At 41.9% G+C, this 13,666-nt stretch overlaps 1 protein-coding gene across 5 annotated transcripts in view; it reads left to right on the top strand.

The window, feature by feature from the left end:
- ect2 (epithelial cell transforming 2) overlaps positions 1-10,187 on the top strand; it is a 35,029-nt gene extending 24,842 nt beyond the window's left edge. For 3 of the 5 annotated variants that reach the window (XM_046300774.1, XM_046300773.1, XM_046300778.1), the window contains 5 exons: positions 1,391-1,545; positions 2,299-2,406; positions 2,548-2,688; positions 3,298-3,666; positions 9,477-10,187. In XM_046300774.1, coding sequence (XP_046156730.1) covers positions 1,391-1,545; positions 2,299-2,406; positions 2,548-2,688; positions 3,298-3,642 — 749 coding nt within the window. In that variant the 3' untranslated portion in view covers positions 3,643-3,666; positions 9,477-10,187. The remainder of the gene's footprint in view (positions 1-1,390; positions 1,546-2,298; positions 2,407-2,547; positions 2,689-3,297; positions 3,667-9,476) is intronic. The other 2 variants (XM_046300775.1, XM_046300777.1) reach the window with 1 other exon arrangement.
- Positions 10,188-13,666: the final 3,479 nt, after the last annotated feature.

Genomic DNA, 13,666 nt, shown 5'->3' with positions numbered 1-13,666 from the left:
TACAATAGTCATTTACAACATTAACAATATCTACACTGTATTTCTGATCAATTTGATATTTTAATGGACAAAGAATTAGCTTTTCTTTAAACAAGGACTTTTCTAAGTGACCCCAAACTTTTGAATGTGTGTGGATGGATATATGTATGGATATCTGTCAATCAATTCTAAATGAAGTAGCTAAGTGATCCTTAGTGTGAACTTTTCTATATAGCTATAGCTTAGTAGAACCCCCCCAGCTTATACATGGCTTAGACTCTTGTGGGTGAACGTTATTAGTAATCAACAGGACCGTGCTGGTTTGTGTGATTCTTTCGGGTGAATACAGTGTTCTCTGAGCATATTTATTGCTAATTCTGTCCTTGTCTCCCCCTGTATACTTTTGGTCATGTGAAATCTCATTCATAAGCATACTGGATAGCCTAATGTTGGGAGTCAACAGTAGTTGTCTGATATGACAGCCCAGACATAATCAAGTAAACATCTCTCCTCTCTCCCACTAGCAGTTCATGTTTGGCCTTGTAATAGAGCTGCTAGGTTTCATTTCACTGTCAGTATGCACTGTATTAGCTATAAGCAGTGTATGTTGATTAGGACTATGAGTCATGGAGTTTTTGTTAATATTGGTCAGCCAAAAGACTGGTCACGGTTATAACTGTTCGAGTAGCAAAATGTACTTTTTTTTCAAGAAGCACATTTTCTCCTCTCTGAATGTGCTGCCATAGAAATGAATCAATAGAATTGGCGTCCCCGTTCAAGTCAATGATGTCGTAATGGGTGGACTGGCAGCCATTGAGAGTGTAAGAAAAGCATAGGAGGTGTACCCATCAATATGTGCTGGGATTTGAGTCAACTCAACGGACATTACAAAAAACACATTCGATTGCGTGAGCCACATTGCTAACATAATTTGTATGAACATTCTACATTACCATGGAAATTATTGCATCACAATACCAGGCAGCCTTTGTGAGTGTACCAATGAGTTTACCAGTCAAATTGCAAGGGCTAGAGGTTCCAATTCGATTCATGGGGGGTGTTGCCTAGTCATCCGAAGACTAGTTTGCTACAACACTGCTTGTTTCAGCAAGGACCAACAGTTTCATCACGTTAAGAGTCCACGTTACCGCAGAAATGGACTTGACCGCACGAATGCCCGGCTGTCACCTTTTCGTTACACACAAAATAACCCGATTATGACTGTTATTCCATAACCGTTGGTGGTTATACAATAATTGTGCCAGCCGTAATGTTGATACATAGAGATGCCCCTCTACGTGTCTTAAAGAGAAATGGAAGAAATGTTTGGGCAGTTAGACTATTTTATACATCGAGTCGACCAAACCAGAAAGCTCAAATCTTTCTCCCTACCCCCCTCTCCCTTTCTCAGATTGCCATAATGCCTTTGCCCTGGTGGTACGCCCGCCCACGGAGCAGGAGAATCTTCTCTTCAGCTTCCAGCTGACCACTGAGGACACAATGAAGTCAACCTGGCTGAAGATGCTCTGTCGCCAGGTGGCCAATACCATCTGCAAGGCTGACGCGGTGAGAGATGCGAGAGACAGTGGTCCACTGAGTCGCTATAGGCCAGACGGGGCTGGGTGGGAGGGCTCCTGAGAACACGAGATGCAACACATGCTGCCTGTCTGCTCGTCCTCTCACTAACACAGACAGACTGGCCGGAGGGACCAAGGCCTCCCTCACTGGTCTGGTGTCCTCATGTAGAACAGTGTCTGGACTCTGGAGGTTGAAGAGGACACAAATGCTATTATTTAATTATTTAGGCCACTTTTATCACACTTTCAAATTATATTGCGCAAGAGTCCTTTTTGGTCATTTTAATTATTAGATTGTCCTCTGTGGTTAAACTGGAAGATGGATTAATGTAATTAGAAGTGGAATTGTATTTGAACTTTAACACTTCAGACATAGATGGGTTGGTTTCTCTCCTCCACAGGTATTTTCACTGATGTAGTATTAGGGACTGATTGAGGAAGCTAGCTAGTAATTGGCTGCTACAGACAGACGTATGTTTACCATCATAATTCAAAACAGGCGTAATAAGCTTCAGTGGTGTGCCCGGGCTATTCCAGCTTTGAGTGAGGTGTCCACTAGGTGGTGATGTAAACCTCTACTACCACCTGTACTCGCTATCTTAATTGATTCACTGGCTCTCCCCGCACCCTGAATACCAATGAGCTCTAGCTGCTTGCAAAAACGGACAACTGCTTCTCACTTTGCATTTTGGCAGCGTTGCAGAATGGGCTGGATATTTATATTTGTTTCTATTTTAAACAGCAAGATCTAATTCAGTGCACTGAGCCTGACTCTGTCCAAGTGAGCACAAAGGATATGGACAGCACACTGAGTAAAGCCTCTAGAGTCATCAAAAAGACTTCAAAGAAGGTAAAATGGGCTCCGAATTAGCCCGTCTCACTACTGTATTCCACACAGGCCTTTGCTGGATATTAGACATGTTCACAGCTGCATGTTAGAGCTATTTTGAGTCAGGTTTTGAGTGTTTGTGTGACTGTTTTTACACCCCAGGTAACGAGAGCCTTTTCCTTCACCAAAACACCCAAACGGGTGATCCAGAGAGCCTTCATGGCCAACAGCACCCCAGATGACAAGAGCCCTGGCCCTAGCTCTGAGAACATGAGCCGTGTGGGCAGCAGTGCCACCCTGTCTGTAAGTTCATCCATCCATCCCCACCCATCTACTTCCAAGTCCAGGCCTTGAACAAGGCTTGTCTAACCAAGTCAAGAAGCTAAAGGGAGGAGGTTAACAGGGCTATGGCAGAGGAAACATACGTAATTTACCATTTTGACATGGGCCGTCTAATTGCACCAAGTACCTTGTTTCCCTCTGAAGATCCATTTGCAGTGCTCTCCAAAGCATGATGGTAAATGGGTTACACATTAGGAGTTTATGTCTAATGGTGAAATTGCTGTTCCTCAAGTGCAAGCAATTTTATTTTGAAAATGGCTGCAGTTTTCACATGCCTGTTTTGAACGTTTAGACATTTATTTCCTGTTCTTCTAACTGCGTTAGTGATGTCAGACTTAATTTTAAAAAATCATTGATTACCCTTTTTCTTGATATTTCTTTCCTTTTACTAAAACGGTAAAGATGAATCATACAACACTAAATATTTGAAGGAAGTAACTGCGCTCCAACTTGGCTATTAAAAAGGGATTTTATGTGCACCTTGGTGCAGTGGTGGGATAAGTAGTCTGTCCTGTGAGTTCTCTCCCCCAAAACTCTGACCCCCCCATGCTCTGATTTGTGACTGTGTAGATGGCTCGCTCTACCTCCACATTCAACCTCAGTGGTTCCACCAAGAACTCTGCTGCTGCCGTGGTGCAGCGCTCGAACTCCCTGGACAACGCCCCCTGTCCCCGCCTCTGTGTTCCCGTCTGTATTCACACCCCTGATCCCACCCCTAGTCTACCCTGCCCTGAGGAGACCCCACCTAGACCTCAAACCACCCACACCATGCCTCCTTACTCTACCAGCCCCCCTTCCTTGAGGATCCCGTCCAAAGGGAGGATTCCCCCTGGGGCTTGCAGGTACCTGAAGGTCCCCTACTCTGACCCCCGCAAGGCAGGCTGCCTGAGCCCCCGCAAAGAGACCCTCCTATAGGCGGCTGCCTGACCTCAGACTGATGTGAGCATCACTACGCTGGCTTTAACTCACTGGGATAGGTGCTTTGGTGGTGGCTGTCTCACTGACTAACTCCTAATTCCTGGACTGTGCTGGCACCAGGGCTGAAAATAAATACAAATATTGGTTGCACTGGTGCTCTTAACTTAAAGATGCTACACAGGATTTTTGCATTGTAGATTAAGAAAACATCCATAATATATCTGCAGTGATAGTGTTTCACAGTATTACTTACCCACCAGTGTTGTGATTGGTGATCTTCCACTATTTCTGCCTCTGGAGCAACATCTGTTGTCAAAATGTGAAAGCTGTTCTGACTTTGGCTGTGTTATCTAATGGAAATCGCTCTGTCATTTCCTGGTTGCTAAAATTCTACACTGTAAACTCAATTTCAGTTTGTTAGAAAACAACCATTGAATAGTGTAGGGAATCATTGTACCATCCTAAATTGCTTTGAAATATATTTTCAATCAAATACTATTTTTACAGACGTTTGAAGCTGGTGGAGTAACTTTCGGTTTTGGTAGGTACAGCGATTTAATGTTACAATGATTCCCTACACTATTCGGTGCTTGTTTTCTCACATACAGTGCATTTGGAAAGTATTCAGACCCCTTCACTTTTCCACATTTTGCTACGTTACAGCCTTATCCTAAAATGTACTCAATTGTTTTTCCTCAATCTACACACAATACTACATAATGACAATTTTTTTTTGCAAATGTATTGGATTTAAAACAGAAATATCATGTTTGCATAAGTTTTCAGACTTTACTCAGCACTTTGTTAAAGCACCTTTGGCAGCTATTACAGCCTTGAGTCTTCTTGAGTATGACACTACAAGCTTGGCACACCTGTATTTGGGGAGTTTCTCACATTCTTTGCAGATCATGTTACGCTCTGTCAGGCTTGATGGAGAGGGTCTCTCCAGAGATTTTTGTTCGGGTTCAAGTCTGGGCTCTGGCTTGGCCACTCAAGGACATTCAGAGACTTGTTCCAAACCCACTCATGCATTGTCTTTGCTGTGTGCTTAGTTGTTGTCCTTTTGGAAGGTGAACCTTCGCCCCAGTCTTAGGTCCTGAGCGCTCTGGAGCAGGTTTTCATCAAGGATCTCTCTCTACTTTCCTCCGTTCATCTTTTCCTCGGCCCTGACTAGTTTCTCAGTCCCTGCAGCTATAAAACATCCCCACAGCATGATGCACTGTAGGGATGGTGCCAGCTTTCCTCCAGAAGTGACTCTTTGCAATCAGGCCAAAGAATTCAATCTTGGTTTCATCAGACCAGAGAACCTTGTTTCTTATGGTCTGAGGGTCCTTTAGGTGCCTTTTGGCATACTCCAAGCGGGCTGTCACAATTCTTATATCATTTTAAAGGTAATCTTGTTAATCCCACCAAAGTGTCCAATTTCAAATATGCTTTTCAGCAAAAGCACTACAACGATTGTTAGGTCTCCACCAAACCACAATAAGCACAGCCATTTTCCAGCGAAATATAGCATTCACAAAAAGCAGAAATTGAGAAAATTTAAGGTTAGTGATTTTTTTTACCAAGTCGGTTAACTAATTCTTATTTTCAATGACGCCCTAGGAACAGTGGGTTAACTGCCTGTTCAGGGGCAGAATAACAGATTTGTACCTTGTCAGCTCTGGGATTTGAACTTGCAACCTCCCAGTTACTTGTCCAATGCTCTAACCACTAGGCTACCCTGCTGCCCCAGATGACACTCATAGGATTTCATGTTACACATTACATGCATGTTTTGTTTGATAAAGTTTATATTTATTTTAAAAAAATCGGAGTTTACATTGGCGTATTAGATTCACTAGTTCCAAAAACATCAAGTGATTTTGCATAGCCACATTGTTTCAACAGAAATACACATGGAATTATAGATATACCTCTCCTTAATGCAACCGCTGTGTCAGATTTAAAAAATAGTTTACGGAAAAAGCAACCCATGCAATAATCAGAGACGGAGCTCAGAACCGTAGCCAAATTAGCCGCCATGTTGGAGTCAACAGAAACCAGAAAATACATGATACATGTTTCCTTACCTTTGATGAACTTCATCAGAATGCAGTCCTAGGAATCCCAAGTCCACAATAAATGCTTGATTTGTTCAAAAATGTCTGTTATTTATGTCCAATTAGCTACTTTGGTTAGCGCGTTTGGTAAACAGTTCCGTAACAGTCAGTAGAAACATGCCAAACAGTGTACTGAATCGAGCTTTAGAATGTTTACATATATCTTGAATAACAATCCAACCGGAGAATTAGAATGACTTCATATGACCGGTGGAACGCAGGTCCATCCCCTGTGAACGCGCATAGTGAAAGCATGGTCAACTCGTGGCAGCGGTGACTATTTCCTGTCTCATTCGACCCCCCCCTTCACATTAGTCATCAAAGTTCTATTGACTGTTGACATCTAGTGGAAGGCATAGGAAGTGAAAACTCATCCATATCTCACTGTAATTTCAATGAGAGCTTGGTTGAAAATCTGCCACCCCCAGAAAAAATCCAAACAGGAAGTTGAATTTCTCAAGTTTTTGCCTGCAATATGAGTTATGTTATACTCAGACATAATTCAAACAGTTTTAGAAACTTCAGTGTTTTCTAGCCAATGCTAATAATAATATGCATATATTAGCAACTGAGACTGAGGAGCTGGCCGTTTACAATGGGCACCTTTTCATCCAAGCTACTCAATACTGCCCCTGCAGCCATAAAAAGTTTAAAAAGACTAATAAAAAGGCACACCAAAATGAGAGCCTACATTGGGCCTAGTCTGAGTACCAGTCTCTTTAGCTTATTTTAGTCAACTTGCAAAACAACATTTTAAGAAAGTTCCACATACCTAAACATTTATTTTCAACATTGCATTCTCACAACTTCTGTTGTCGTGCTTTCCTCATGCCCCTTTTCATGATGGTGCTAGCAGCCATGTGAGTGGGTGCTAGTTGGCTACTGACTGGAACATAAAGCTAACCAAGACTAACAGACTATACAGCTACAAGTAGTGAGTGGTGTTAAACTGACTATACTAAACAAATGTAATGTTTTACCTCTGAAATGTTTTCCACACATATGCAGTAGCTAGTTGTAGCTTACACCAAGGCCCTTCTCCCACGTTTGCTCAGTCACCACATTTCCCACCCTCCCATTTCGTGGGACCATTGGGAACCGTAGGTCAGGATTGAACAACACATCAGTTATTCCTCATGTTTTGTTATACAAACAAACTGTTGCTTAGCAACATTATACCAATGTGTTCTGTGGAGAGGAAAAGAGGAGGAAAAGAGGTGATAGAGTATCAATATTTGCATAATCATTTTGATTTGAGGATAGCTGTGAGGGTATTGAATCAGGATAAAATCTTCTGTTCTCCTTGATCTCATTAATAATAGATGGCAGTAAATTGTAGATGGCAGAAAGGCCAGTCTCTTTGGCACATGACATGGAGTACAGGGAGTAAAATGTTTGCTAAAGAGACTGGTACCTAAGCTACATTGGACCTATATGCATCTCGCTTACTTTTGAAGCACACCCCCTGAAGACATCACTTTTCCTTTCCTTCTGTGCCACCAAATGTTTGCATATACTGGAGAAGTTACCAGGTTGTTAGTAGGGCTGAACGATATGGGTAACAACAACAAAAAACTTCCAAATATAGCGATTTGACTTGCGATATAGATCAAAACACTTGGGTGAATTTGTTGGAATCATAGAAATATAATTATTATTTTAATTCTATGGTTGGTGTTTGGCATGACATCAAATGAAAAAGCCAGATATGGGTTATAACATGGTAGGAACCAAAGTGTTGGTCAGTGTTTCCCAGGGGACTATAATCACATTTTAATAGACATTACATTTAGACAAATGTTTTAAAGTAGACCATCTGATTCAGAACATGCCATTGTACAAACATGCTGATCTACACCAATACTGGTAGCAACCTGTATTAGAGCTAATGTTTGCTTTGCCCTAGCGAGTGCATTTTGCTAAATGGGTTTTAGCTATCCAGCTAGCGATAAACATTAGAGATTAGCATTATTTTAGGCTCATGCCAGCTTTCTTAGATTAACTTGCACTTTGCAGAGCGCAAGATACACGAACTAGTAGTCTAATAGAGAGAACATGTGGATCCATATTTAGAAGCAGCCTCGGAAGAAGCATTGCCCTTGTTTTTTAAGAATATATTGAGTGCATAAATTGACAGCATGCTGAAAAAATAACGGCTCTGGAGAGACTGCTGCCTGCTTGAGTGACGGGGCGGGGCTTGTGTCTGGCCTGGAAACTGGAAGCAAGCAGCCTCTGGAGGGAGAGGACTGGCACTCAGCAGCTGCAGTAAAGCAAAGCCTAATAATCATAACAATTATTTAGGTTTGTTCTTTTTTTTGTTCAGCCGGTCTTGTTTGAGCAGTGTAGCGAAGTATTGCTGCTAAATATTGTTTTTTGTATTGGATTTTTTTGTTTGTTGCCGCAATGGTTCTCAAATAAAACTCCAGGTTGCACATGCGGCCTTTAGAGCCCTGGATGGCACTCACTCCCCTGCTCTCTGTGGGCTGTTACTTATCTGCCCCACACCTCACTCACTCAGTTCCGCTAACATCCGCCTGAAGCACCGGGCAGACGCTCACTCAAGCTTTTACATAAACCCCCTCAATCAGTTTTGGAATAAGGAGGGATGTATTTTTACAGCAGTCACGGCAGCGGATGATTTGGTTATGATATATGTCCTCCAAAGCAGTAAATGTTGTGGTGACAGTTATTTAATCATTCTCCCACTAATTGAATCCAATAAAGCCAACATCTGTGTGCCGCATGATGCTTGAGTGTTTGGATGGAGGCTCCAGACCTTTTGGCAATCCATCACTGGGCATTTGTGAAACCCTGGCACTGACTTCATGTCTGTCTTGAATGGTCTGGTCATTGCTTTTTCACCACTATTGATCCCAGGTCCTCAAATTAAACCATAATGTCACCTCAAATCTCATTAACATGACTAGGCCCTGTAGAAGTGAAATTGTGTGGCGGTTATAGCAACAAGCACGCAATGAGGTGCTGGTGCATAAATTGGGTTGCTATTCAGGCTAGCCTTTCCTTTCACCCAGGCATTAGCCAGCAGCAGCCTTACTGAAGGGAGTATACATGACACGTACCTGTTTACGCTCCTACCTTTAACACTCGTGTCTCCATAGGGCAGCCTCTTAATAAGAGTCAAATATGTATGCATTTTAACCAGACACACTCTGTGCTTCCCCAGAAAACACCCTGCTTTTATGCAGCACCTTTCATGTTCAAGTTGCTGCGGTAACATAAAAGTACACAAGGTTCCTTTTCAATATATCTGATTCATCCACAGTAATGAGCAGAGAGAGAACAGCATCTTTAAAACATGACAAAATGTTGTGAATGGTTTAAACGCTTGTTTTGCAAGTTGGGCAGAGAACAGTAATATTCTATTGGCGTTGCTCTATTAGTTCAATGCCAACATTTGGCTGGGAAGGCTGAATGTAAAAGTAATTAAATGAGACTGGTGCATATAAAACGACCTTGTATCCTTCACTAAGCACTTCGCACAAGATTGCTTCTGCGGCCCACATGACAATCCCTCTTCGCGTCGAGGCTTTTAAACTGTCCTCCAGAAGTCCCAGCGGATACTTGTGATCAAAAAGCCCTCGTATAGAAGAACTTAAGTAAACACTCAAGTAACTCGTTGTCTTTAAACTAACACTCGAGGGGTCATTTCTGTTTTGGAACACAATCAATTTCCTAATTTAATCGATGTCCCTGTTCTGTTCCCTCCAGGCGATGCACTCTCCCTCCATGGTCAACCTGCCATCCATGTTTGAGAGGAAGTACCACACGTTCAGTCGCTCCACAACCCACCTGTTCTGATTGACTCAGAGGGGATAAACCCAGCACGCTCTTCTGCACCGTGCACCCCTCACTAATTCAATTGGCTCACCTTTCTGCAATGGTACTGCTGATTGGCAGGTTCTGTAAGTGTTTTAATTAACACAAGTTCAGGCAGATATTGTCCGACTTGGAAAATGAAGGATGTGTATACCCTTGTATTTAGTGTTTACTTGCAATGTTAAAAGTTGGCTTTGTGTGTTAGACATTTTGACATATGTAATAAACAGCCACATATATAGAGAAGATACTCACTGACATTTTATATAGTTTTGTCGTAGAGGTGTATATAATTCACTGAATGATTAACCAATGAAACTATTTCTTTGTTTTATGGGAACAAGCCTGTTGGTTTCACTTACTGTAGTTTCCAGCTTTTATAAAGCTCTTGAAATGTTTTTACTTTTTATACAAATGATCAGGAATAGTGAACAAAAGCAAACATAAGCTGTAAGTGTGTCTGTTTGCTGTAGTTTTTAGGTGATTTATTTTGTTGTCAAGTGGTTGTTTTTGTTCAGAAGGGACTGGGAATGATGCTGCAGTACATATTTATTCTTCATAATCATTTTATAAATAGTCTATAAAAAGTATTTTCTCTCTTGCTATTAATGTGTAAATGTGCCTCTATCATGTTTGTCTGTCCATTATCGGTACTGTATCATCTTCCAATGTATCTGTATCCAACGCACTTACACATGTACATGATCCAACTTTAAGCTTATTTCTAGTGGGTATTTTCAGTTATAGGGTGTTCAGTACTTTTGTCAACAGATTAATTAAAAAATAAATAAGTACCCCCCCATCCCCATTCATCTGTATTGAATAGTGGCTATTATTATAATACAGTCACTTATGGTTTGGAATTGAATTATTTTAATAAAATCCCTTGTATTGAATGATGTGTTTGGGATGTTTTTTTGGGGAGGTTTACATTATTTTTAATCAAAAAAGTGTATCTGCACTTCACCCATCTACCTATTCAGTTACCTTCTCATTCATTATGTCCTTGGTGTAACATCCTCCTTTAATACTTGGAGGGATGTGAAAATCTGAACCTTGTTCAGTAGGGAGAACAAGTATTTGATACACTGCCAATTTTGCAGGTTTTCCTACTTAAAAGCATGTAGAGGTCTGTAATTTTCATCATAGGTACACTTCAACTGTGAGAGACAATCTAAAACAAAAATCCAGAAAATCTCACTATGATTTTTAAGTAATTAATTTGCATTTTATTGCATGACATAAGTATTTGATAACCTACCAACCAGTAAGAATTCTGGCTCTCACAGACCTGTTAGTTTTTCTATAAGAAGTCCTCCTGTTCTCCACTCATTACCTGTATAAAAGACACCTGTCCACACACTCAATCAAACAGACTCCAACCTCTCCACAATGGCCAAGACCAGAGAGCTGTGTAAGGACATCAGGGGTAACATTGTAGACCTGCACAAGGCTGAGATGGGCTACAGGACAATAGGCAAGCAGCTTGGTGAGAAGGCAACTGTTGGCGCAATTATTAGAAAATGGAAGAAGTTCAAGATGATGGTCAATCACCCTCAGTCTGGAGCTCCATGCAAGATCTCACCTCGTGGGGCATCAATGATCATGAGGAAGGTGAGGGATCAGCCCAGAACTACACGGCAGGACCTGGTCAATGACCTGAAGAGAGCTGGGACCACAGTCTCAAAGAAAACCATTAGTAACACACTACGCCGTCATGGATTAAAATCCTGCAGCGCATGCAAGGTCCCCCTGCTCAAGCCAGCGCATGTCCCGTCTGAAGTTTGCAAATGACCATCTGGATGATCCAGAGGAGGAATGGGAATAGGTCATGTTGTCTGATGAGACAAAAATAGAGCTTGTTGGTCTTTTTTTTGCTCCACTCGCCATGTTTGGAGGAAGAAGGATGAGTACAACCCCAAGAACACCATCCCAACTGTGAAGCATGGAGGTGGAAACATCATTCTTTGGGGATGCTTTTCTGCAAAGGGGACAGGACGAGTGCACCGTATTGAGGGGAGGATGGATGGGACCATGTATCGCGAGATCTTGGCCAACAACCTCCTTCCCTCAGTAAGAGCATTGAAGATGAGTCGTGGCTGGGTCTTCCAGCATGATAACGACCCAAAACACACAGCCAGGGCAACTAAGGAGTGGCTCCGTAAGAAGCATCTCAAGGTCCTGGAGTGGCCTAGCCAGTCTCCAGACCTGAACCCAATAGAAAATCTTTGGAGGGAGCTGAAAGTCCGTATGGCCCAGTCACGAAACCTGAAGGATCTGGAGAAGGTCTGTATGGAGGAGTGGGCCAAAATCCCTGCTGCAGTGTGTGCAAACCTGGTCAAGAACTACAGGAAACGTATGATCTGATTAAGTTCTGCTTTTCTGATGTATCAAATAGTTATGTCATGCAATAAAATGCAAATTAATTACTTAAAAATCATACAATGTTCTTTTCTGGATTTTTGTTTTAGACTCTGTCTCTCACAGTTGAAGTGTACCTATGATAAAAATGACAGACATCTACATGCTTGTAAGTAGGAAAACCCGCGAAATCGGCAGTGTATCAAATACTTGTTCTCCCTACTGTAGGCTGTGGAGTTCTGCAAAGAAATTACCAAGAAGCAATAAATGGCTGCCTGAAATTAAGTATTGATTTGGAAACTGTTAACTGGATGCCATTTGCTTGCCTTAAGCATCCTTTGACCACTCTTTTGACGTGTTGTTCAGAATAGCCCACTCTGAAGTGAGACAAGGCAGCAATGTTCATTGTCTCAATTTGAGCAAGAAATGTACATTACTGGTCAAAGCAAGCAGTCTATGAGCTATCATGTATAAAGCAATACATGTGATAACTTCCTTATTTGGCACTTTTTGCTACAGCTACTGGCCTATTAAGGTTCAGGTAACTCACTTGAAAGGTGTCTATAATATCCCCTTAATTTTTGCCATTTCTACATTTGTATTCATGGCACTAAAGCTCAGTATAGCACACACATCCTCCCCATCCACTCTGTTCAAAGGGCCAGACGATAAGCAGCCTCCTGGATAGTGAGCCAAAGCTAGAGCCCAGAGGCAAAAGGAGACCAGGGAATACCACAGTGAAAAGGCACCCATTAGAGGACACACTCTTTTCATATTTGCCTTTCCTCCACTTCAAAGCAGATCTGTCAGGCCAGTTAAAGGGGTACTGCACACTGATTTGGCCTCATTTTTTTGGCTTGCTCTTCAAGAAAAGCTGGCGGTGGTGACAGATGTGAGTTGGCTTGAGGGTGTGGTTTGATGTGGGTGTGTCTTGGTGGCAAGGACACACCCATCTGTCAGAAACTTGCCTGCAGCAGTTTCCTCCCACTCAATCACAATAAACCTACAGGTTGAGTTAAATAACTACAGGCAGATGTATGGTGAGATGCCGAAGGAAGCTTTGAATAGGTCAGTAGCCTACAGAGTAATATGGAAGAATGCAATTGCTGAATGTATGTAGATATTCTAAACTAAAGTGTTTTGATAACTTTCAAATGCAGTAACAGGTACATGTAGAATAAACAAACCTTTACATAATACCATAGAAGCAGTGTTCTGCCAATATAAAATGTGTACCTTTCATTGCCATTCCCAGCTGAAACAGATACTTTGCATCTGCATTTTATCTTTTTCGTAATGGCAAACGTCAGTGATTACCGGGGTTTCCCAAACCTGTACCAGATTTGATTACCAATGGCAGTTAGGATAGGTAATATCTGAAACACAAGCAGGTAATATGTTGAAGTTCCAACAGGTCAGATAATACCTACCCAATTATGGTCTCCCCATCAAACGACTGAGGCTGGCGTCTGGCAAAAGCATCTACAGTCCTCTTCATCTGTAGAAACAGGCAGAGTTCATCAGTGACACAAATACTGGCCATTTCTGCTGTACTATATTATTAATAATACTTTTCAGTCCCACATTGTGGATGTGTTGAGTGCCAGGTCTCTCTCCATTCAGAGACGTCAGTATCAAGTCTGTCTGTCAGTCATGACTCATTCACATAATCTTGCATGTCTCCAAGTGCTGGCTCCATAGATGCATCCGTGAACACACAG

The sequence above is a fragment of the Oncorhynchus gorbuscha genome, linkage group LG15 (genome assembly GCF_021184085.1).
Source record: "Oncorhynchus gorbuscha isolate QuinsamMale2020 ecotype Even-year linkage group LG15, OgorEven_v1.0, whole genome shotgun sequence".
NCBI classification, from domain to species: Eukaryota; Metazoa; Chordata; class Actinopteri; order Salmoniformes; family Salmonidae; genus Oncorhynchus; species Oncorhynchus gorbuscha.
The sequence above is the reverse complement of the archived record's forward strand: the minus strand, read 5'-3'. Positions and strand labels throughout refer to the sequence as shown.